The sequence below is a fragment of the Coregonus lavaretus genome, assembly GCF_964263955.1.
Source record: "Coregonus lavaretus genome assembly, chromosome: 24".
Classification (NCBI taxonomy): Eukaryota; Metazoa; Chordata; class Actinopteri; order Salmoniformes; family Salmonidae; genus Coregonus; species Coregonus lavaretus.
The window spans coordinates 32,880,711-32,906,782 of record NC_140011.1 but is presented as its reverse complement, the minus strand read 5'-3'; the positions used below and the strand labels follow the sequence as shown (position 1 = coordinate 32,906,782).

At 43.9% G+C, this 26,072-nt stretch overlaps 2 protein-coding genes across 2 annotated transcripts in view; both read right to left on the bottom strand.

The window, feature by feature from the left end:
• The window catches only part of LOC311099505 (pyruvate carboxylase, mitochondrial-like), a 112,887-nt gene extending 95,934 nt beyond the window's left edge, over positions 1-16,953 (bottom strand). Inside the window, exons 1-7 of the mRNA XM_084140208.1 lie at positions 15,491-16,953; positions 4,026-4,167; positions 3,692-3,876; positions 3,404-3,569; positions 3,072-3,217; positions 2,858-2,975; positions 2,615-2,766 (exon numbers count right to left, since the gene is read on the bottom strand). Of these exons, the coding sequence (XP_083996334.1) occupies positions 2,615-2,766; positions 2,858-2,975; positions 3,072-3,217; positions 3,404-3,569; positions 3,692-3,876; positions 4,026-4,167 (909 nt within the window). The 5' untranslated portion in view covers positions 15,491-16,953. The remainder of the gene's footprint in view (positions 1-2,614; positions 2,767-2,857; positions 2,976-3,071; positions 3,218-3,403; positions 3,570-3,691; positions 3,877-4,025; positions 4,168-15,490) is intronic.
• Positions 16,954-18,102: 1,149 nt separating this feature from the next.
• LOC311100146 (calmodulin-1) lies at positions 18,103-25,870 on the bottom strand. Its single transcript, XM_084140923.1, has 6 exons — positions 25,379-25,870; positions 23,985-24,015; positions 23,743-23,886; positions 20,988-21,094; positions 20,622-20,757; positions 18,103-19,600 (listed from the first exon to the last, which is right to left on the bottom strand). Exons 1-6 carry the CDS (start codon positions 25,379-25,381, stop codon positions 19,572-19,574), a joined length of 450 nt encoding a protein of 149 aa, XP_083997049.1. The 5' UTR covers positions 25,382-25,870; the 3' UTR covers positions 18,103-19,571.
• Positions 25,871-26,072: the final 202 nt, after the last annotated feature.

Sequence of the window (26,072 nt, the reverse complement as noted above, 5' to 3'; positions counted from 1 at the left end):
CTACTGTACCCTCTGTTCACTCATGACTGCATGGCCAGGCACGACTCCAACACCATCATTAAGTTTGCCGATGACACAACAGTGGTAGGCCTGATCACTGATAACAACGAGACAGCCTATAGGGAGGAGGTCCTGGCCTGGCCGTGTGTATTTGTATTTGAATTTCTTTCTCTCGCTCTCCCTCCCTCACACAGAGACCAATGGTAATGTAGTCATATTTTCCATTCTGTTAAACTATTGACAGAGCAGATGGGGTGGGAGACTGGTCACCGTAGTGTCTGTCTGGGTATCAGACTGGATGGATGAGTTCACGCAGTACAACAGCAGGCGATCCCAAATTGCAGGCCACAGGTCTTTCTTCTCTCCCTCAAACATACCAAACTCCTCCCACCCCCTGCCTCCCTCTTTCATCCCTAAAAACAGACAGCAAAAAAGGCAATACAAGCACTTGCAAAATACAGCTAACTCAAGGGTGCACATGACAGGCACACCAGCTAGTGTGTACACAACATCTAATAAGCTTATCACACACAGGATGGGGAAATCGGTGGGATGCCACTGTCAATAGTAATTGTTTTCAGATCAAAGTAATTGCTTCCACCTCAAGATAAACAAAAAAAGTCAGCTTGATTGCAATCAGGAAATTCTTCAATTGCATATTATTAGGGCGTTTTAGCACAGTGCTGAGCTATAGTTCGAATCAGAGTTCGATTATTTGTTACATTGTATTTTTTCCCCCCCACTTGGTCTGGTTGGTTTCACATTGTCAAACGAACTAACATGCCTAAACAAAACCATGTGTCTATGCAAGTCATTTGTTTATTGGACAAAAATGCACACATTAAATTAATCTGATTATCATGAAGCATCACTTGCGTGTCCCAATCTTCATATTACTGTAATGACACGGGCTGGTTGTTTACGAAGCATGTGACAAAAATAAAATGTGATTTGATGTAGAGTTGAGTATTGATAACTGGTCGCGCCATTTGCTAACAACAACATTGACACACCATCCGAAGATACTTGTAAAAATGTCAATTCTGAAAACGCGTACCTGTAGCCTACTTATGTATGTCCTGTACAACTGTGGATCTTCCGCAGGGTGCCTCAATTCATAATAAAAACCTATCGAATACAACCACCAACGTTTTACTAATTTGTGTTGCTCAACTGGAGACGTAGCGGCCTTAACGTAATACGTAAACAGATTCAATTGGCACATGCGCCGAGCAACACAAATGAGGAAAAAGTCAGTGGTTGTATTCTATAAAGGTTTTTATTCAAAGTATGAATTTCAGCACCCCGCGGAAGGACCGCAGTTGTACAGGACAAACATAGGTGCTGGTACGCGTTTTTAGACTTGACATTTTTACAAGTATCGACTGACGGTGACTCAATGTTGCTGCAAGCAAATCACGCGACCAGTTATCAATACTCAACTCCGCCTCGATATAAGATAACGGAGTTCAGCGTTCCTCAGCTACCGTTTCCCCCAATCTGCATAAATGTGCTACTATAGGCCTACTCGCAGAATGTTTCAGAGATCTACTTATGATGCAGCATGCACTTCATCAAATGCTCGCAGTCAATCAACCAATAATACTGCGCAACTTTTTCCCTGTGTTTGGTCCAGACTGCCATCTCACCTGCAGCGAACCACACCACGGTACGAATTTAATCGGACCGAGACCACCCTTTTTGAGCCACGGTGCATTGTTTAATGCGCTCCCAAGTGCAGATAGTGTTCACACCAGTTCAAACCAACCGAACTAAGGGGGTAAACGCACCAGAGTTCGGAAAAAACGCTCTGGTGTGAAAGCCCCTATACTGGTGATCTTTATTATCAGTGGGAGTGGCAGTCCCAGGAGTTTACTACTAGTGGCAGCCGCCCCTGGCCATCTGTGTTGTTGAATGCTGCCATCTAGTGTGCCAATCGGTAGCCTGCAGATGGAATTACATCCCACTGCTTTAATTAGGCTCCAGTCTTTTACTTTGATCCTTTCTTCCTTCCCTGTAGGACACTTATTCATCGAAATGGCTCTTTCGGTTTCTAAATCCCTTTCTTAAACTGCAATATTCCGCTCAAGGTTTTCATCCTCCTCCCACACGTCTCCACTGCCTCTGAGCACAACACAGAATGAGAGCACCCATTTGGAACAGCTCAGTAGCTTATAATTGACTTTAAAACACATTATGCTTTGAGGGCCTTGCCTTTCTACAAAAAAAAAAAAAGAACAAACACCTCAGCTACACAGACTGGGAGGGAATGAAGGTAAGAATGAGGGAGAGGACATGTTTCACTATGAGCGGTCTTGAATAAAAAGGCCAAGAACAAACAAACTCAGAGTTTCTCAACTTTCATCCTTGATGTTTATGGTGTCATGGCTCTGTGAGAAGTGCTTTTGCAAAGTACAACAGACTAAAACTCCACTCAATTCAGACAATAATCATCTGATATGCCATTCAAAACAGCAAATACATACAGCTCAGCCATTTGAAAGGCAGCAGTGCCAAAATTCTAAACATTCAAAAAATTCTAACTGAAAGGAATATGAGGTTTCAGCTCTACACTCCCTATTAAAAGAATGTGCGCGCGCGTTGCATCCTGTACCTGTCTGGCCAGGTTGACAGAGTCAGCGGTGAGTCTGTCTCGGAGGTGGGGGTCCAGCTGTACAGCCGGGGCGATCTCCACCACCTTCTGGTGCCTCCTCTGGATGGAGCAGTCCCTCTCATAGAGGTGGATAACATTACCATACTTATCACCTGGTAGAGATGGGATGGCAATGTGATTAGATCTACTGTATACATCACTTTTAAAAAGACTCAACAAAAATAGTCTATCAAACAAACTCACCTAGGATCTGCACTTCAATGTGTCTGGGTCTCTCAATGAACTTCTCCACGAACAGAGCACCGTTCCCAAACGCAGCCAGGGCCTCAGAATATGCGCGCTGATAGTTCTCCTCCAGCTCCTACACACGTCGACCGACGGGATCAACAAGTCAGCCAGCACAAAGACAAAACACTCAGATTGGAGCCTCTACTTAGGCCCAGATATTTCTACTCACCTCGTACTCTTTGACCACCCTCATTCCCCTGCCCCCACCACCGTAGGCAGCCTTGAAGATGATGGGAAAGCCATAGGTGTTGGAGAACTCCTGGGCCTCCGATAGGCAAGTGATGGGGCCGTCTGTCCCTGGTACCACTGGGACTCCTGGAAGCAAAATCAAACAATATGAGCTTAGCTGAGCTTAACTAAATGGTTAACTTAACAGTACACAATGTCAGCTGTATGTTTGATGATTTTGCTGAAAAAATTAAAAACAGAAAACGCCCATGAAAACAAACATCCATTAGACAGTTCTGAACATGACAGTGAGTGAGTAGGGGTCCGGCCTACCTGCACGGATAGCGATGGATCGAGCCTCCACCTTGTCTCCCATCTTGCGCACCACTTCAGGGGAAGGGCCAATGAAGCGTACCCCAGCATCGACACATGCCTGAGCAAAGTCTGATCGCTCAGACAGGAAGCCATACCCAGGATGGATTGCATCCACATCATTTTCCTGAGAAAAATTATAAAACACAAAATGAAAAACTTGTGGAAAGACAGTATAAAGGTGTGATCTTAAAATGCAGTAACAGTTGGTTCAGAAAAGTTTCAACAATACATATTCACATCTCTGACCTTAGCCACTTTGATGATGTCAGGGATGTCCAGGTAGGCAGCCACGGGCGGCAGGCCCTTCCCTATGAGGTAAGCCTCATCCGCCTTCTGCCTGTGCATCTGGCCTGTGTCCTGTTCAGAGTAGACAGCCACTGTCCGGATCCCCAGCTCAGTGCACGCCCGGAACACACGGATGGCAATCTCACCTACAAGTAGTTGGATTAGTCAGCTGTGATCATGCGGCCTCAGGAAAATATGATAATGTGGTGAGAGGAAACTAACTACAACACTTTGGCTGACATTTCAGTGTTTTTATAGTGTCAGAATTACCAAGGTGGGCGAATTGTTACTGTACCTCTATTGGCCACCATGACCTTTTTGATGGGCTTGTACTCCAGAGTCTGAGGGGAGTTGTGGGTGGAGCGGGACAGGCAGCATGCCCTCCTGACAGCCAGCAGCCCCAGGGCCGAACGCATGCCTCCAACGTGTAGCAGCATCTACACAGGGGAAGGACAGGAAGGAGAAGAAGAACAGGAAGGAAGGGTGTGGTTAAGGAGTAAACAGACAGCCCATGCATGATGAAACACAGGTCCTGACCTATATACAGTAGTATGGAGTCTGACTTAACGGACGGTAAAAATGTAAAACTTGTCAAGGAGATAACCTGTAGCTGTAAAGCAGACACATTTTGCGATAAGATGCAGACAACTAATAGCTCATGATAAGATAAGCCTAACACTTCCTTTTGCTTTACCTTGGAAGGAATTTGGGAATACTAGATACATTTTAGTCATTTAGCAGACGCTCTTATCCAGAGCGACTTACAGTTAGTGAGTGCATACATTTTCATACTGGCCCCCCGTGGGAAACGAACCCACAACCCTGGCGTTGCAAGCGCCATGCTCTACCAACTGAGCTACAGGGGACTAAACTGTAGAAATATCAGTTGTATCTAAAAACATTTGCTCCAAACCTTTTTTTTTGCCTTTAGTGTGTGTAATTTACTGCATTTATACTTGAGATATGTCTGCCACCCAGACAGCTGGCGTCGGGTAAGTTTGGCTTTATACATAGCTTGGGCTTTGTCGAGTAAGGCTTAAGCTATGTATTTAGATTGTAGTTAGGTATTATAGGTAGGCATCGTGGGCTGTATATTATTAGGTATTATAGGTAGGCATCGTGGGCTGTTGTGGGTAGTTATTGTAGGTTAGCATTGTATTCGGCGGTGCCGGGTGTAGCACGAAGCTAGCTAGCTAGCTAACTCACCTCCTGGACTAGCTGGCGAGTAGCTATTAGCAACGGTAGCAACTAAATACAATATCCTTTTAGCCAGCTACATTTGTTCGCAGCGCCGCCGTTATTCAAACAAAGTCAACACAGCAGCCATTGCTAGCTAGCCAACACGACCAGCTAGCTGTACTGTAGCAGCTAAATACTATATATTTGTGCTAGCTAGCCAACGTTTAATTATTGCTGCGTTATGAAAGGAACTAGACACGGACACTAATTATCTGTTTAGTGTGTTAACACACTATTGGTAGTTTGTTGTAACCAAGTATTGGTGCTAAACTGTGTGTTATTGGATGCTAGCATGCTAGTTAGCTATAGCGTCATAGTTAGCTAGCTGAATAAAGTAAGTTGAGTCTATTCCTTGAAACATTGAACCGCTGTAGTTCACAACAATTCTAATTTCTAAAGTGGAAGTTGGGAGAGTTTTATTCGGGTGGTTCAGTGAAACAATTATAGTTTCTGAGGTGAAGTTGGGAGAGTTATATTTGGGAGTTTTGGTTTTTACTCTCTCCTTTCCCAGATGTTTAGTTCATTTCATTCCGATCTCCTCTGCATTATTGTAGCCATTTGCTACAGCCTGTCAACTATGCCTATCCCTGTTCTCTCCTCTCCGCACAGGCTACACAAACGCCTCACACCGCGTGGCTGCTGCCTCTCTAACCTGGTGGTCCCTGCACGCACCCCACACCTGGAGTTCCAGGTCTCAGGCAGCCTCTGGAACTGCCGTTCTGCTGCCAACAAGGCTGACTTCATCCCAGCCTATGCTACCCTCCAGTCCCTCGACTTCCTGGCGCTGACGGAAACATGGATTACCACTGAAAACACTGCTACTCCTACTGCTCTCTCCTCGTCTGACCATGTGTTCTCGCATACCCCGAGAGCATCTGGTCAGAGGGGTGGTGGCACAGGAATCCTCATCTCTCCCAAGTGGACATTCTCAATTTTTCCCCTAACCCATCTGTCTATCTCCTCATTTGAATTCCATGCTGTCACAGTCACTAGCCCATTTAAGCTTAATATCCTTGTCATCTATCGCCCTCCAGGTTCCCTTGGAGAGTTCATCAATGAGCTTGACGCCTTGATAAGTTCCTTTCCTGAGGATGGCTCACCCCTCACAGTTTTGGGGGATTTCAACCTCCCTACGTCTACATTTGACTCATTTCTCTCTGCCTCCTTCTTTCCACTCCTCTCCTCTTTTGACCTCACCCTCTCACCGTCCCCCCCTACTCACAAGGCAGGCAATACGCTTGACCTCATCTTTACTAGATGCTGCTCTTCTACTAATCTCACTGCAACTCCCCTCCATGTCTCCGACCACTACTTTGTATCCTTTTCTCTCTCGCTCTCCTCCAACACTACTCACTCTGCCCCTACACAGATGGTAATGCGCCGCCGCAACCGTCGCTCTCTCTCTCCCACTACTCTCTCCTCTTCCATCCTATCATCTCTTCCCTCTGCTCAATCCTTCTCCCTCCAATCTCCTGATTCTGCCTCCTCAACCCTCCTCTCCTCCCTTTCTGCATCCTTTGACTCTCTGTGTCACCTATCCTCCCGGCCGGCTCGGTCCTCCCCTCCAGCTCCGTGGCTTGATGACTCATTGCGAGCTCACAGAACAGAGCTCCGGGCAGCGGAGCGGAAATGGAAGAAAACTAAAGTCCCTGCCGACCTGGCATCTTTTCACTCCCTCCTCTCTACATTTTCTTCATCCGTTTCTGCTGCTAAGGCCACTTTCTACCACTCTAAATTCCAAGCATCTGCCTCTAACCCTAGGAAGCTCTTTGCCACATTCTCCTCCCTGCTGAATCCCCCCCCCCCCCCCCCCCTCTGTGGATGACTTCGTCAACCACTTTGAAAAGAAGGTTGACGACATCCGATCCTCGTTTGTTAAGTCTAATGACACTGCTGGTCCTGCTCACACTGCCCTACCCTATGCTTTGACTTCTTTCTCCCCTCTCTCTCCAGATAAAATCTTGCGACTTGTGACTGCAGGCCGCCCAACAACCTGCCCGCTTGACCCCATCCCCTCCTCTCTTCTCCAGACCATCTCCGGTGACCTTCTCCCCTACCTCACCTCGCTGATCAACTCATCCTTGACCGCTGGCTATGTCCCTTCCGTCTTCAAGAGAGCGAGAGTTGCACCCCTTCTCAAAAAACCAACACTCGATCCCACTGATGTCAACAACTACAGACCAGTATACCTTCTTTCTTTTCTTTCCAAAACTATTGAGCGTGCCGTCTTTAGCCAACTCTCTTGCTATCTCTCTCAGAATGACCTTCTTGATCCAAACCAGTCAGGTTTCAGGACTGGTCATTCAACTGAGACTGCTCTTCTCTGTGTCACTGAGACTCTCCGCACTGCTAAAGCTAACTCTCTCTCCTCTGCTCTTGTCCTTCTAGACCTGTCTGCTGCCTTTGATACTGTGAACCATTAAATCCTCCTCTCCACCCTCTCCGAGCTGGGCATCTCCGGCGCGGCTCACTCCTGGATCGCGTCCTACCTGACCGGTCGCTCCTACCAAGTGGCGTGGCGAGAAGCTGTCTCCGCACCACGTGCTCTCACCACTGGTGTCCCCCAGGGCTCAGTTCTAGGCCCTCTCCTATTCTCCCTATACACCAAGTCACTTGGCTCTGTCATATCCTCACATGGCCTCTCCTATCATTGCTACGCTGACGATACACAACTAATCTTCTCCTTTCCCCCTTCTGATAACCAGGTGGCGAATCGCATCTCTGCATGTCTGGCAGACATATCAGTATGGATGACGGATCACCACCTCAAGCTGAACCTTGGCAAGACGGAGCTGCTCTTCCTCCCGGGGAAGGACTGCCCGTTCCATGATCTCGCCATCACGGTTGACAACTCCGTTGTGTCCTCCTCCCAGAGTGCGAAGAGCCTTGGCGTGACCCTGGACAACACCCTGTCGTTCTCCGCTAACATCAAGGCGGTGACCCGATCCTGCAGGTTCATGCTCTACAACATTCGGAGAGTACGACCCTGCCTTACACAGGAAGCGGCACAGGTCCTAATCCAGGCACTTGTCATCTCCCGTCTGGATTACTGCAACTCGCTGTTGGCTGGGCTCCCTGCCTGTGTCATTAAACCCCTACAACTCATCCAGAATGCCGCAGCCCGTCTGGTGTTCAACCTTCCCAAGTTCTCTCACGTCACCCCGCTCCTCCGCACACTCCACTGGCTTCCAGTTGAAGCTCGCATCTGTTACAAGACCATGGTGCTTGCCTATGGAGCTGTGAGGGGATCGGCACCTCTGTACCTTCAGGCTCTGATCAGTCCCTACACCCAAACGAGGGCACTGCGTTCATCCACCTCTGGCCTGCTGGCTCCCCTATCTCTGCGGAATCATAGTTCCCGCTCAGCCCAGTCAAAACTGTTCGCTGCTCTGGCACCCCAATGGTGGAACAAGCTCCCTCACGACGCCAGGACAGCGGAGTCACTCACCACCTTCCGGAGACATTTGAAACCCCACCTCTTTAAGGAATACCTGGGATAGGATAAAGTAATCCTTCTACCCCCCCCCCCTAAAAAAAATAAAAATATATATATTGTAAAGTGGTTATCCCACTGGCTATAGGGTGAATGCACCTATTTGTAAGTCGCTCTGGATAAGAGCGTCTGCTAAATGACGTAAATGTAAGATATCACGTTTCAACAGTAGAAGTAATTTTTTATATACAAAATGAAAATCACTGGAGGACATCTTTAACCTCTATTACAGTACACTCTGACCACAGACCTCAATCAATCAATTTCAATTTTATTTTATATAGCCCTTCTTACATCAGCTAATATCTCGAAGTGCTGTACAGAAACCCAGCCTAAAACCCCAAACAGCTAGTAATGCAGGTGTAGAAGCACGGTGGCTAGGAAAAACTCCCTAGAAAGGCCAAAACCTAGGAAGAAACCTAGAGAGGAACCAGGCTATGAGGGGTGGCCAGTCCTCTTCTGGCTGTGCCGGGTGGAGATTATAACAGAACCATGCCAAGATGTTCAAAAATGTTCATAAGTGACAAGCATGGTCAAATAATAATCAGGAATAAATCTCAGTTGGCTTTTCATAGCCGATCATTAAGAGTTGAAAACAGCAGGTCTGGGACAGGTAGGGGTTCCATAACCGCAGGCAGAACAGTTGAAACTGGAATAGCAGCAAGGCCAGGCGGACTGGGGACAGCAAGGAGTCACCACGGCCGGTAGTCCCGACGTATGGTCCTAGGGCTCAGGTCTCAGTTGGCTTTTCATAGCCGATCATTAAGAGTTGAAAACAGCAGGTCTGGGACAGGTAGGGGTTTCGTAACCGCAGGCAGAACAGTTGAAACTGGAATAGCAGCAAGGCCAGGCGGACTGGGGACAGCAAGGTGTCATCATGCCCGGTAGTCCTGACGTATGGTCCTAGGGCTCAGGTTCTCAGAGAGAAAGAGAGAACGAGAGAATTAGAGAGAGCATACTTAAATTCACACAGGACACTGGATAAGACAGGAGAAGTACTCCAGGTATAACCAACTAACCCCAGCCCCCCGACACATAAACTACTGCAGCATAAATACTGGAGGCTGAGACAGGAGCGGTCCGGAGACACTGTGGCCCCATCCGAAGAAACCCCCGGACAGGGCCAAACAGGAAGGATATAACCCCACCCACTCTGCCAAAGCACAGCCCCCGCACCACTAGAGGGATATCCTCAACCACCAACTTACAATCCTGAGACAAGGCCGAGTATAGCCCACAGAGGTCTCCACCACAGCACAAACCAAGGGGGGGCGCCAACCCAGACAGGAAGATCACGTCAGTAACTCAACCCACTCAAGTGACGCACCCCTCCCAGGGACGGCATGAAAGAGCACCAGCAAGCCAGTGACTCAGCCCCTGCAACAGGGTTAGAGGCAGAGAACCCCAGTGGAGAGGGGAACCGGCCTGGCAGAGACAGCAAGGGCTGTTCGTTGCTCCAGAGCCTTTCCGTTCACCTTCACACTCCTGGGCCAGACTACACTCAATCATATGACCTACTGAAGAGATAAGTCTTCAGTAAAGACTTAAAGGTTGAGACCGAGTCTGCGTCTCTCACATGGGTAGGCAGACTGTTCCATAAAAATGGAGATCTATAGGAGAAAGCCCTGCCTCCCTCTGGCCTAACTCTCCACACCCTGTAAGGTCACCATACCAAGTGACTAAACAAGACATTAAATGTGCATCCCAGGGGTCAATGACAAAAAACAGTAAGTGGAATTTAAAGAAATAGTTTGGTAAACACTTTCCATCTGAACAAATAGTGACTGCGACTGAACACAGTAGGGGTCGAAGCTCCATGGGACGCAGACAGGAAAGGAGTAAAAATAAGTTAAACATTCCAATTCAGAGGACCTGTAGAGGAGCTCAATTAGGCAATACTTGATTCATTAGAAAAGGCCAAGGGGAAATTAAAATCGGGTTTGAACTTGAACTTAACAAGAGTTAAATATAAATTGTTGAATGTCCAACTGCCTCTAACACACCACACTAGCGCACAAATCAATCCAAACCCTTCAGAGTATCTGAAGACTGTTGGCCTGTTGATGTGACAATATCATGAGACTGGTCCTCCGATACAGCAGCAGTGACCTCTAGTAGCTCCAGCATAACACAAAGCTCAGTCGTCCATGGTCCCACCAGTTCTACAGATCAAGGAAATACCTAATCTGGATAAGTAGTGGTCACATGAACAGGCTAACCGATCAACACTAAGAGGTGGATCTGGTTAGATACACCAGAATTCAATCCAAACACTAAAAGCTAGGCATAAACAGCAATGGCACGTCCACTGCTGTGTTGACAGGAGCAAGAGATTGTGATAAGCCATATCAAGTTCAGTACTTTGTGATCCAAAATATAGGACATCAAATGAAAAATTCAGTATCATAAGGGCACTTCATCATAGTTGTACCTGCACTGCATGATGAAAACAAAACAGATTTGGCCAAAACCAAACAATATCGCACAAGTGCACATTGCAATAACAGGTTCAAAGGTTTAAAAAAATAAAAAATAAATGAAAAAGGGCAGTTGGCAGGAATGCTCTTTTGATGTCAGATTCCCTTGTTCACAAATATTTGTTTTGCCTTGCGGACAAATGATAGCATTTATTATGAAATTCTCATGGCACGGTCATTTTGGCATTAGAATAAAACCAAACAATTGATAAGCAATCCCTAACCTACATTACTCCAAATGACACCCTTTATTTATAACATCCTCAATAAATGCAGGTAAACGAACCTAAGACTTAACTATGCTCCCATGAATAGAAATGACTTGAAAATAAAGCAAAAGGAAAGAGCGGAGGTAGAGAGGTAAGCAGAGAGGGGACAAAAAAATTAAATGAGGCTAGTCTGTGAGGCTGAATGAATGGAAGTGGGCCAAATGAAAGAGGATATTCTTGACGACATTCCTCGTCCAATCAGTTGTGAGACATGTTAAAAAGGCAGCTTATTGTAATACAACCTAGCACATTGTCTCCAACTGTAATTTGACCTGTCAACCATTTCTGCCCAGTTTTCTCCCTACAAAAATAAGCTGCAAACGTATTTCAGGCTGACAGAGTGTGTTTGCTTTATGGCTTAATGAGGGCTCTGGAGAAAGTCTGGCACCAAGGAGCTCACATCAGCAGACTGACCTTGTTGAACAGTCTCTCCATTTCTCACCTACAGTGTCTTCTTTCCAGACAAGAGAAATAGCCTAGGTCTCACATTGTAAAACTTGTTGGCTATTCTAATAAATTGACTCCTTTAAATGAGTTAACACTACACAGAGAACTTTCATTACGTTTCAGGGATTGACATTAAGGTGTTGCCCTAATGCCTGGGGAAAGTAAAATGAACAGTCGCGCAAGTTGAGCCAGCACTGAGGTTGCCCCATTTGGGCAGGTAATTGAAAACAAACAAACTGCAAAGAATTCCAGTAGCCTAAATCTGATCTTTCTGGTTAATCTCGGGTCATATGGCTATGGGTCATCCTTTTGTTTTAAGCGAAAGAGACAATTTATAGCGGTCAAGCAAGTTTAGCCTGCTCTGAGATTTTTACTGATAACCAAAATGCAAAGAATTCAAGTACTGAGTTTCTGATTCCGCCCCTATGTTTAGGTGAAAGGCAGCCAATATGGCACTTCTATATGTAAATAACTCATTTACTTTTTCGACCAAGTGATCATAAGTCAGGCAACCAAAAAAATACTCCTGATTTACCAATGGGCCTTTCAAATGTAATGTCAATCCCTGGGTTTGACAAACCAACCTATAGCGTAGGCCAAGGGCCCGAGGCTTCACTGCTACCATGTCACTGTTCTTACCCAAATATTGCCAATATGTCACTCACATAAATACATAGGCCTACACAAGGCCATCATGCATACCCTGATGACTTTGAAAATGGGCCACAACAGGCAGAACAAGGTGGTTTACATTTTCCATAAAATTAGCCTACATGTAGGCAGGCTTAGTCTCTGTGCTGGTCTTTCCCACGCCACAACAGACACACCAGAGTCGTGAGACAATATAATAGAACATGTTGGGGCAATTAATTGGTCTTAAAACCAGATTACTTAACACACATTAAAACACTTAGTTCAACAAACACTGATGTGGCATAGAGTAAATGGCTAGCACTAGGCCGATAGCCAACTAACAAAAACAAAGTTGTAGCCTGTTCACTACTATCATTACAAAAGTTTAATTGTATTCAATTTAGAGGCTGAATCCTAAACACTCTGGAACACAGTACCCAAGACATAGGCTACTTGTGTTGATAGCACTGAATGTAACCAGAGTGCAAGTGTAGCAAGTTGAGGTTGTTGTTGGGTAAACCCCCTCCCCCAAGCAGGTATAAACATACATGAGGTATGGAAGCGGTGTTGAAGAAACAAAGCCTCAACTTTATCAACTCATCTGGAACAGATCCGACATGCACTTGACAACGAACACCTTCATTCAACAATTCATTTTATTTAATGTTTTATTCTGGGAAACATGGGGAGTTGGTGAAATTTATTTTATTTTCTTCACATTTTGCCCGCAATAATCTTCTTTACAGTAATACACAATTGTAGTACAAGGAGTCCATGTTGTAGACTACCATTAAACAGATGAGAATGACCTCTGACCTAATTAGAAAAGTGTTGCAGGAAGTCTACCTTTGACAAGGTAGCTGAACAGGTTTCTGCAATAACAATAACTCGCTCGAGTGGCACAAAATGGAATATAACGTTGCAGATAAAGTTCAGAATGACAATTTCACATACCATATCTACAAGACCTGCATCACTATACTGAGAGCAATGCTGTTTCTATAAGGATGTATTTAGGCGTTTTTGTGCATGTTTTATCCACGCCCTGGCACTGCAGAACGAGCATGAAGAAGTTCATCGCTGCTTGGGTAAGGTCTCAAAACCAAGTAAAATCGGCAAGCAGATACCTATAGACTTCCAGTCAATGCACTAAAGCTAGTTAGCATTGGCTCGCGAAATAACTTCCTTCACACTTGACACAGACATAAAAATGTTATCCCTAGGTCATCCGACTCTGGGGAAGTAGATAAAGGGCCTCATTGCCAAAAATCACTAAGTATCCTGTTAAGTTTGATTATGGTTGATCATTCCCTTTAAGACAGTACATGCAAATACACTGCAGGTGGAAAACAAATAGGCTAGCACGAAGAGCATGCCATATTTGAACGTAGTCTCTTTTCCAGCGATGTGTTTGGTATGCTGTAAGCCTGGCAAGGGTAACTTGAACCTAGGCCTAAATGGCATCGGTAACCATGACATTCAAAAACCAAGTCTAGCAATGTTGCAGACTGAAAATGTAGGGACAGCCATAGCCCCACAGTTACTTTTGCAAATGTTGAATAAAATGCCATTTGAACTTACTCTACCCATTGTCAGCTGATTTCTGCCTGTGGAAATGACAAAATATCCACAGGAATGTATTATTAAACAGACTTCAAAATGCAGGTCTCTGTGTGTGGCTATTATGATTTGTTTGCGCATCACCTAAGGCACGTTACGTGCACAAGACGGAAGTAGCCTACATGTATGCGATGCATGCATACTAACTGAAGTCAAGCAGGTATTGACATGGTTTTGCGCATATGCCAGGTGATAGAAATCTCAATGGCAGTTCAGTCGCTCTAAAAAGTTGGGTAAATAATACTTTCCTGTGGATATTTTCTCAAATTATGACCCGAATAAAGACCAACCGCAGCGTAAGTACACGTGATTTTGTTCAACATTCTGACTTGTAAGTAAACTTAAAGTGTTTGCAGTGCTTTATTTAAGATTATAAACCGGGTGGTTTGGGCCCTGAATGCTGAGTGGTTGAAAGCTGTGGTATATCAAATCGTATATCACATGTATGACTTTTTTTTTACTGTTCTAATGACATTGGTAACCAGTTTATAATAGCAATAAGGCACCTCAGGTGTTTGTGGTATATGGCCAATATACTACAGCCATAGGCTGTATCCGGGCACTCCACGTTGCGTTGTGTTTAATAACAGCCCTTAGCCCTGGTATATTGGCCAAATACCACACACCCTCGGGCCTTATTGCTTAACTGTATACCAGAAAGCTGGTATCACAGTCTGATTTAGTCTGATTAGGCAAGGACAGCAGTTGGTTGGTAAAATATGAAAAGTAGAAACCATAAGAAAATATCACAATAGATGGTTGGGACTAATGCACAATAGACTATGCCATGGCAGTGTTCTTCAGACTGGTCCTGCAGACCCAAGCCAAGGGTCTGGCCTACACTTCGGACTGGCCTGCACTTTGGACTTGTCTACACACCTCATGGGTCCCGAGGACAATAATTGAAAAACACTGCTAGGACTAGGAGTCAGAATGAGTAAACAGGAGTCCAGAAGTTAGGCGTTGTTGCATGCTATAAACCAGATTTTATTAGAGAAACCTTTCCAGACATTCCCACAGATACAACATGCACATGAACCTTTCCAGTTATTGTTCCACTGAACGCTTGACTGATTCACCAATGTGCTTGTTGCAACACCAAAGTCAAGGTTCTTCACTGATAGAAAGAGCAAACAAACCAATATCAATCAATGTTCTCACGTTTGACGTCGTCTATTATTTGTCAGAACATAGAGAATATCTGCATTACTAATTTTTTTACTGGAGTCCAAAAGTGCATTGTCGCGGAGAATTCTAAATGGCTAGTTATGTTGAAATGTCACCATAATATGCGGGAGTTGTCGGCTGCATTATCCACTTTTGCACGGTGCTTAGTATGCAGCCACCTCACAACCAACTCTCCAAATCAACTAACTAGCCTGCATCTAGGGCTAGTTGGCATAGCTAACTAACTAGCTTGCTAGCCAACCAACTGTTAACTAGCTAGCTAGCAGCTCTGTATCTGCATGCAAAAACATTGCAGTATGATGGATATTGGCCAACTACCTCGGGATAAGCAACGAAAACAACTCCCAAATTGTCTATTTTTCTCTAAGACTTGTAACGGGGAAAAAAAACTTACCTTAAAATCTCAAGTCTACAGTAGCACGCTTGAATCGCTGAGTTATAAAGAACGGGCTTTAAAGTCTCCCAGCTAACGTTCAGTTGCTATCTGACATTAGCATGGGTGTTGGTGTGGCGCTTTTGACTGTTGCTGGCAGCTCGCTCTTCTCTTCAGTCAGCGTAAATTAAGCTAGCTGGGTACTGTGGTCCACCTCAGTACATGTGGGTTTTTATGATTATTTTTTTTTCTTCTGTGCACCCTAGCTAACAGTCCTCATTGATGGCTGAATAAAGTCTGGGGTTTAAAAGACTAGCTAGCTGTCTATATAGCCAAGACATTTAAACCCATTCAACCACTCACCCACCCCTTGGCTACCTGCTATTGGTTAGCTTGACCATAACGCCCATTTAGTTTCCAGGGGTATATTCATTCCGCCAATGCTGTTGCAAAACGTTTCTTAAACGTAACGAAACGAGGAGAGGCCTACATGACATTGTCCAATAGAAACTCACGTTTGTTGCAAAACGGAAATGTTTGTATTAATGATTACACCCCTGGTTAATGTTTGGATTTAACGTGTGCTATTCGTAATACCCAACGTCAATCAATGTACACACACACCGGTTCAGCTATTGGTTGATGGTGGTAGAGGATTAGTGCAAAGGGTTTATCATAAGACAGCCGGCACTGTGAAACACAAATTGTGATATTTTTAGAGTAATTATAACATGCCACTGTTATTCATTCTACATAAAACATTTTCACACTTCTGGTATTCATTATGCAATGAAGAGATCCTTAGGATTCGTAAAGTCTCTGGTTACCAGGTTAGCATTCTGTGTGTGTCCACCGACCCAAATTGATTTTCAATTAGGTACAGACCATAAACACAAGATGCACTACTATTGCACAGTAAACATTGCCAGCTATAAAGATATTTTTGCAAATGTGTAACTAACCGTTGAGATATTAAAACTTGACAGAATACAGCTACGAGGTAAAATACTGTCTTTCCATATTCTTGGTAGAATTGTCAAACACTTGCTTTCATTGCACAGTACAAGTATACAGTGCATTCATAAAGTATTCAGACCCCTTGACTTTATCCACATTGTTATGTTACAGCCTTATTCTAAATTGGATTTGTAAAAATATATATCCATCAATCTACACACAATAAAGCAAAAACAGGTTTAGACATTTCTGCTAATTTATTCCAAATAAAAAACTGAAATATCACATTTACATAAGTATTCAGACCCTTTACTCAGTACTTTGTTGAAGCACCTTTGGCAGTGATTACAGCCTCAAGTCTTCTTGGGTATGACGCTACAAGCTTGGCACACCTGTATTTGGGGAGTTCCTCCCATTCTTCTCTGCAGATCCTCTCAAGCTCTGTCAGGTTGGATGGGGAGCGTCGCTGCACAGCTATTTTCAGGTCTCTCCAGAGATGTTCAATCAGGTTCAAGTCTGGGCTCTGGCTGGGCCATTCAAGGATATTCAGATACTTGTCCTGAAGCCACTCCTGCATTGTCTTGGCTGTGTGCTTAGGGTCGTTGTCCTGTTGGAAGGTGAACCTTCGCCCCAGTCTGAGGTCCTGAGTGCTCTGGAGAAGGTTTTCATCAAGGACCTCTCTGTGCTTTGCTCCGTTCATCTTTCCCTCGATCCTGACTAGTCTCCCAGTCCCTGCCGCTGAAAAACATCCCCACAGCATGATGCTGCCGCCACAATGCTTTACCGTTGGGATGGTGCCAGGTTTCCTCCAGACGTGACGCTTGGCATTCAGGCCAAAGTGTTCAATCTTGGTTTCATCAGTCTGAGTCCTTTGGGTGCCTTTTGGCAAACTTCAAGCGGGCTGTCATGTGCCTTTTATTGAGGAGTGGCTTCCGTCTGGCCACTACCATAAAGGCTTGATTGGTGGAGTGGTGTAGAGATCGTTGTCCTTCTGGAAGATTATCCCATCTCCACAGACGAACTCTGGAGCTCTGTGAGAGTGACCATCGGGTTTCTGACCAAGGCCCTTCTCCCCCGATTGCTCAGTTTGGCCAGGCGGCCAGCTCTAAGAGTCTTGGTGGTTCCAAACTTCTTCCATTTAAGAATGTGTTCTTTGGGACCTTCAATGCTGCAGAACTTTTTTGGTACCCTTACCCAGATCTGTGCCTCGACACAATCCTGTCTCGGCGCTCTACGGACAATTCCTTCGACCTCATAGCTTGGTTTTTTACTCTGACGTGCACTGTCAACTGTGGGACCTTATATGGACAGGTGTGTGCCTTTCCAAATCATGTCCAATCAATTTAATTTACCACAGGTGGACTCCAATCAAGTTGTAGAAACATCAAGGATGATCAATGGCAACAGGATGCACCTGAGCTCAATTTTGAGTCTCATAGCAAAGGGTCTAAATGCTTATGTAAATAAAGTTTTTTATTTTATTTGTAATAAATGTGCAAAAATGTCTAAAAACCTGTTTTCGCTTTGTCATTATGGGGTATTGTGTGTAGATTGATGAGGAAAAACATGTATTTAATCAATTTTAGAATTAGGCTGTAACATAACAAAATGTGAAAAACATCAAGGGGTCTGAATACTTTCAGAACGCACTGTAAATGAAAAGGCAGGAGTCTTGGTATAGAAACACTGGTCAAAGAGTTTAATTAGCAATGGAATGCATAATCTCTCATTCTCCCCCAAACAACTTACAACTTTAAAGGGCAGGGGAAAGAACATGACAGCTGAACTGGCAAAGTCTTCAAAGAAATTTGACAAAGATCATGAACAGAAAGAAAATAACATTCATGACAGTAAGAAGCAAACTGGGTAATGCGAGGGGGAAACCGAAATATTGATGACAACATGAAAGGTTGTCGAGTTAAATATGCAATATGGCACGATCTGATGCATAGGGCAGCGACAACACATCAGACCGTGCCTTCCATCACATACACACAAGTTAGGTACAAAACCACAAGCAGCAGACTCTCAAATAACTTGGGATTCACCCTTCCACAGGTAACATATTTTCAAAATAGTTGTTCAGAGCAGGTTTGAAGTTAATTGCCACTTTTGCCCCTACTTTGTACTTATTTTGTCAAAACAAACCAGTAAAAAATAGTAATGCCTTACACCTTTGCGCATAAGTGAAATGTACATTAACTCATTACATGATTGTTAAAATGGCATAATTCATCATTTCTAACGAGACTGTGGTGGTGCTGAACAGAAAGACCAGGGGCATATTCATTACGGAAACCATTTAACGTTTAAGAACCAAAACACAAGTTGTTCTGTTTGCATCCGTTTAAGAAAAACATTTTGCAACAGAATCTGCATAATGAACATGCCCCTGCTCAAGCGTAAGAAAATGTTACAACATTTTGTAATGTCAGGACATAATGGAAAAATGCATGCAGCACCGCACAGGGGGTCCTTGGACAACCATGTTTTCTATACCCAAACGGTCAACTTTGCAGCCAACTAATGACTTTGTAAGCATGCATTTAAGTCTGGGTACATGCTTAAATAGAAATGTAACAATTTCAAAGAAACATTAAGAATGCTAAAAACATACCAAACATGCGCATACACGCAGAAGTACATTAGGGTCTATTTTATTGTTAAAATCCTGTCACCTCCCATCATGGTAATCCTAGGCACTTCTAAAAAGATAGCAAATATCTACAACCATAAATTGGCCATGTAATAAACAAACAAAAAAATGCAAGCAGAGTAGCACAAAAACATTCCCAAAGAAACAAAGCATGCATTTCTCTCTCCGTATATATTTTAGCTTGAAAATATTGTTCACATTATTTATTTTTTTATTCACCATTTTACTATATGTATGTTTATCTGTATATGTAAATCTTTTATTTTATTTGAGGAAAAACAGAAAATGTCAAAGAAAACAGCTTAAGAGAGGAACAATGAAAGGAAACGCTGAGCTTTATGCAGCTGAGCCTGAATCAAGCACAATGGACAGAGGGGGGAAAGCAAAGAAACGCAAAGTAAAAAAAACAAGAGGACAGTCGAGTGTTGACAGTGAGAGTGCTGCCCACTGTTTGGTCTTGTGGTGAAGGGTTCTTTTGGGTTTCCGGTTTTATTTTGCTGTCATCATCTGCACAAATTCTGAAAGACAAGATTGGAACCAACATTTGGAGGAGGCATACATTACACTGGCAAATGGTTCTCCATTCTTTACATTCTGTAAGATACCACTTGTGTCTTAGCTGAAGTGATCGACACACTGCACATGAGAGGAACCAGAAGAACAGCTGAATTTGGCCTAATGTCTCTAAAATATCAAGCATGCAAGAAATGCAATACCCAAGATGATTTGTGGAATTGGGCCTGACCATATTTGACAGTGAATTATTTATTTTTTTATACACATTTGGGAGCCATCTCCACAACCACGAGTTAACAGAATCTAAACTGCGACTTGAGGTGCAAGTTGTTGAAGGGATCACAAAGAATTGTGGAATAATGCCATGGTTAATTTTTCATCAGAGCTATATTCTGTTATCCATGCCTCGGGTGGTAGTTGAGAGCAAGGCTGAGGGCACTTAGATATCTTGATGTGATGATCAAATGTATTTCTGCACTCAGCTGCATGCCCTTCATTACGCTCTTCAATGTTGAACCTTTTCATTAGCATAGCATGTCCCAACAGTTTGCTCCATCTGCGCACACAGTTCATAATATGGAGCCATTCTCCAAACATTTACATTTGATTATTGCAGTGACATTTGTCAATAGTTGCCTTTAAAAAAACATTTAACAGAATAAATTACACAAAACTGACACTAGGAAATATAAGTAGCAGAGCAAAGAGGATGTGATGGTCAAAATAATGTTCCTTTTTACAGTAACAAGTGACTCAGCCACTCCATCTTGACCAAACAGAGGAATGAGAACAACGTTGTCTAACTGCAGCATTAATACCTAAAACAACCTGTTTTATATATTGCTATGACGACAACAAAACAAGGCAAGCTAGAATGCATGTTGTTGAATGGATTTAATCTGGTTTGACAGCATTCGTTTAGTACTTTTCTTGGCTTGTGAATGGACAATTAAATTGTCTGACTGATATGCAATGTTGTTCAGGTTAACGTAAGTGTAAGAGAGAGAAGATGGGGAAACTGACCTTCGTAGTTGACCTGTCCATCTCCATCAATATCAGCCTCCCGGATCATCTCATCCACCTCCTCGTCTGTCAGTTTCTCACCGAGGTTTGTCATAACGTGACGCAGCTCTGCAGCACTGATATAGCCGTTACCGTCCTGCAACAAGAAATCAATTCATTTTTTTGGTTTGCATTTAGTGTTAACTAACATGCAGATCTTATTACTGAGTGATTCCTGAATATGAAATGTCAAATAATTATGAATTTTATCAACTCTGGAGAGGTTTGAGACATATCTTTTGGGAGTGATGAAACCCATTGGTTAATATTTGCACTACTATGACTGGTAAGAAATTCGAAAATATTATATTCCTCTGATTAGCTGACCTTGTCGAAGACTCTGAAGGCTTCTCTGATCTCCTCCTCACTGTCGGTGTCCTTCATCTTCCTCGCCATCATGGTCAGGAACTCAGGGAAGTCAATGGTTCCATTTCCTGTGGATGACAAAGATAAATGCTGTCACAGGAGGAAAACTGTTTTTCTTACAATGTTGGTATTTCAGCCCAATCAGATAATGCTTTGTGTGTTAATCTGTGAGGGAGAGATGGAGAGCATTTGTGACCCGTTTCAGGCAACTTGGCACATGTAGCAAGTCACGACTTCACAGGAGAGCCATTTGAAAGTTTTTTTTGTTGTTGTTTTTTGGCAGAAATGCCTTCTGGAACGTGAACTTTCTTGTGCCTTAATAAAAAACTTGTATGCCATCTGTAAGTACGAATAAAATTGTTAAATTACGAGCCTTGTTGGTTAAGCCACAGAAAAAGACAGCAACCTTCCCACTAGCCATGATTGGCTGAGATAATGAGTGGGGGGGGCAATGCAAATAGTCTGGGTAGCCATGATTAGCTGTTCAGGAGTCTTATGGCTTGGGGGTAGAAGCTGTTAAGAAGCCTTTTGGACCTAGACTTGGCGCTCCGGTACCGCTTGCCGTGCGGTAGCAGAGAGAACAGTCTGACTAGGGTGCCTGGAGTCTTTGACAATTTTTAGGGCTTTCCTCTGACACCGCCTGGTATAGAGGTCCTGGATGGCAGGAAGCTTGGCCCCAGTGATGTACTGGGTCATACGCATTACCCTCTGTAGTGCCTTGCGGTCAGAGGTTGAGCAGTCCACCACATTACCCCCTGTAGTCCACAATCATCTCCTTTGTCTTGATCAAGTTGAGGGAGAGGTTGTTATCCTGGCACCACACGGCCAGGTCTCTGACCTCCTCCCTATAGTCTGTCTCATCATTGTCGGTGATCAGGCCTACTACTGTTGTGTCGTCAGCAAACTTAATGATGGTGTTTGAGTCGTGCCTGGCCATGCAGTCATAGGTGAACAGGGAGTACAGGAGGGGACTGAGCACGCACCCCTGAGGGGCCCCCGTGTTGAGGATCAGCGTGGCAGATGTGTTGTTACCTACCCTTACCACCTGGGGGTGGCCCGTCAGGAAGTCCAGGATCCAGTTGCAGAGGGAGGTGTTTAGTCCCAGGGTCCTTAGCTTAGTGATGAGCTTTGAGGGCACTATGGTGTTGAACGCTGAGCTGTAGTCAATGAATAGCATTCTCACGTAGGTGTTCCTCTTGTCCAGGTGGGAAAGGGCAGTGTGGAGTGCAATAGAGATTGCATCATCTGTGGATCTGTTGGGGCGGTATGCAAACTGGAGTGAGTCTAGGGTTTCTGGGATAATGGTGTTGATGTGAGCCATGACCAGCCTTTCAAAGCACTTCATGGCTACAGACGTGAGTGCTACGGGTCGGTAGTGATTTAGGCAGGTTATCTTAGTGTTCTTGGGTACAGGGACTATGGTGGTCTGCTTGAAACATGTTGGTATTAGACTCAGTCAGGGACATGTTGAAAATGTCAGTGAAGACACTTGCCAGTTGGTCAGCGCATGCTCGGAGTACAGGTCCTGGTAATCCGTCTGGCCCTGCAGCCTTGTGAATGTTGACCTGCTTAAAAGTCTTACTCACATCGGCTACAGAGAGCTTGATCACATAGTCTTCCGGAACAGCTGATGCTCTCATGCATGCTTCAGTGTTAATTGCCTCAAGCGAGCATAGAAGTGATTTAGCTCATCTGGTAGGCTTGTGTCACTGGGCAGCTCGCGGCTGTGCTTCCCTTTGTAGTCTGTAATAGTTTTGAAGCCCTGCCACATCCGACGAGCGTCAGAGCCGGTGTAGTACGATTCAATCTTAGTCCTGTATTGACTCTTTGCCTGTTTGATGGTTTGTCGGAGGGCATAGCGGGATTTCTTATAAGCGTCCGGGTTAGAGTCCCGCTCCTTGAAAGCAGAAGCTCTACCCTTTAGCTCAGTGCGGATGTTGCCTGTAATCCATGGCTTCTGGTTGCGGTCACTGTGGGGACGACGTCGTCGATGCACTTATTGATGAAGCCAGTGACTGATGTGGTGTACTCCTCAATGCTATCGGAAGAATCCCGGAACATATTCCAGTCTGTGCTAGCAAAACAGTCCTGTAGCTTAGCATCTGCATCATCTGACCACTTCCTTATTAACCGAGTCACTGGTGCTTCCTGCTTTAGTTTTTCAGGAGGATAAAATTATGGTCAGATTTGTTGTTTACCTAGCTAGGTTCATAGTTTACCTAGCTAGCTACATGTCTTAAGCTAAAGTGTACAACACCCGTTGAATATTGCCGGTGTCAGTAAACGTCGGCAAAAAGGTTTAATGAAATTGTTGCCAGCGGAGCTGGTTAGGCTGTTTTCATGTTATCCAGAGGTAAACAAATCATCGGCCAGAGCATCAAGTTCGCTCTGAATGCTCAGAGCGAAACGAGATGGGTGGGGCTAAAGCTTAAGAGGGTGTGAATGATGCTTAAATGGGTGTAGTCAAAGAAGAGCTCTTCACTAGATACCAAAACATTAAAAATGCAATTTTCTCAAAAGTGAGTTTACAAGTTTATCAACTTTCAAAGCAGAATTACTTTCCCCATTGTTCCTCAAAAATGCAGTGTATGATATACAATTTTGTAGCTCTGAGTCTGTACTTTTATCCAATGTAAAAAACAGCATTTCAAATTTTGCTACATAAAACCAAATCCAGGTGGTGAGTCACATTTGTGCTAGTGGTTGAGTCGCTCACCATCAGCATCCACCTCATTTATCATGTCCTGCAGCTCGGCCTCTGTGGGGTTCTGTCCCAACGAGCGCATGACGGTGCCCAGCTCTTTGGTGGTGATGGTGCCATCTCCATCCTTATCGAACAGCGAGAACGCTTCTTTGAACTCTGGATGAACAAATGTAGAAGGTCACTCCACATCCATAATGTTGACTGAAACATCTGTAAACTCCTTGGTAATGTTTAAGCAAATATAGCCATCTTACCAGCGATTTGTTCCTCTGTCAGTTGATCTGCCTGAAAGCAAAAAACACAATCGTGAATGACACCTTTTGATTTTTGGATTCTCCCTTCTTTGCACTTGAAGAAACTTTAACTAATTTCTTTCAAATGCCACCTACAATATTCTAACCCAATAGTTCATTCCCATATTATATCCTAGGCTGCCTAAAAATTACCCAGGAAAAAGGATAAGTAACTAGCGTTAGTTACTTGTGATGTAGAACACATGGCTATCTATACGTCCATCTTCAGTTGCAACATCGTATTATTAGCTAGCTAGCGTGCTAGCAAGTGATGTTCTGTCTAAAATTAGTCAGTCTTGCACCATATTTGCCGCAATGTTTGATCAGGCTGCCGCACAGTGCTCTAGAAAGCAACACATTGGATCAGGGGATATCCCACTGGATCTCAAATTAGCCACACAAATATATACTAGTAACGTTGCTTCACCAAGTTCGGAACACATTGAAGAAGCTAGTTTACAACACTTTGAGGAACCCAACTAATTGTTAAATAGACACACTGCTAACCGACAAACTGCAGATGATACGTTAATGTCTAGAAGGGATTCAGCTTTTGTAAAATTAACGTCAAAAGCATAAAAAGAAAAAACGAATTTGAGCTAACTAACCGTTTTCCTAACCTTAATCTTATTATCCTAACCTGCTACGTTCATTTTCCAAACCTCCTGCGTAAATTCTCCTAATTTGCTAAGAGAAGTCACATCTGCTGTTAATTTGACAAAAGCTGGATACTTTCTAGCCATGACCAGCGCTCAGGTCCAGCTAGCTAGCGTTAGCTACCTGGCTAGCGCATCATACTCGAGGATTGATAGGCTAGCCAAACTAGTTAACGTTAATTAACTACACAACTAGTTAGCTAGTGACTGTACAGGTAGTTAACTAGCGTGGCTAACTATCGAATGTTAATGTGGAACAAAGACGACAGTGACACCAAGCCAAGGTGGATAGTTTTGACAAACAGCCATACTAACTTTAGCTAACCAGCTAGCTAGCTAGTTTCCTCGTAGCGGAACTGGCTGTCTATGACGGACACAACTAACGTTAACCTTATTTGACGCAGATCTCTAGCTACCTACCACATTGATAATACATGTAATTAACGTTACTGTATCTCGTTAGCCATCATCATAATGTGAGTAACCAACAGTCTGCTGTGCTGGCTGTGGTTAGCTAACTAACTAATCAATCGCCCAGTTAGAAAGCAACATAGCCAACAAATTAGCTAGCCAGGTAGTGTAGCTTGTTAGCTAGATTGCTCTAATACTGTATGGCTGCACACATGACATGCATTTGTTTAGCCAATTCTATTAATCCAACGTGTATTTAATAAAAAATGTACAGCAAATGGAACTTACCATTTTGTTATGTTGCTAACGAGCTAGTTATGTTGATTTGATCTTGCTATCTACTGTACCTAACGAATTTGTAGATATGATAATCAAATTTTCCACAGTCCTACGCGCCTTTGCCGCTTCAAGTTGTGTATCACTCCGCTTTGGTTTAGATTTTAAACGGGACACTGCACTCCCTAGCAACTACGCTGTCATTATGGTCTCCGCGCACCGAATATACATTTTTAAAGACAGAGTGGCACAAATTTGATTTATCTGCAACGTGGACTATTCTCTATTTTGTCCTTCACTAAAAAGTTGCGTTTTAAAGTATCCAATCGTGGACAACTTTCGTATTTGAAAACGAACTACACAATGCTCTGAATAATGCTCATTCTCTATTTCCTTTGGAAATGTAAATTCGCTTATGTCTTTGTTTGAATGAGCTACTCGGGGACTTTATAAATAGAGAGAGCAACGGCGCACATCAGCTGACCCGGTAAACCTGACTAGATTGGTTTTCAGCCACCTGCAATGCGTCATGGAGGGTTTCCACTAGTTACCACAGCATAACAATTCATGAAAACAAAAACGTGCTTTTTGGTCTTAATTTAAGGTTAGGCATAAGGTTAGGTTTAAAATTACATGATAAATTATAGAAATAGGCGGGGTTTATGACTGTGGCAACGAGTGATGACCAGAAGTCTTCCCAGGGAGT

Coding starts and splice junctions, on each gene's coding strand:
- LOC311100146 (XM_084140923.1), bottom strand. Junction 20,758..20,987: donor CCTTCAGAGTCTTCGACAAG/GTCAGCTAATCA, acceptor TTCTTGTTGCAG/GACGGTAACGGCTATATCAG. Junction 19,601..20,621: donor TGGACAGGTCAACTACGAAG/GTCAGTTTCCCC, acceptor CTTGTCTTTCAG/AATTTGTGCAGATGATGACA.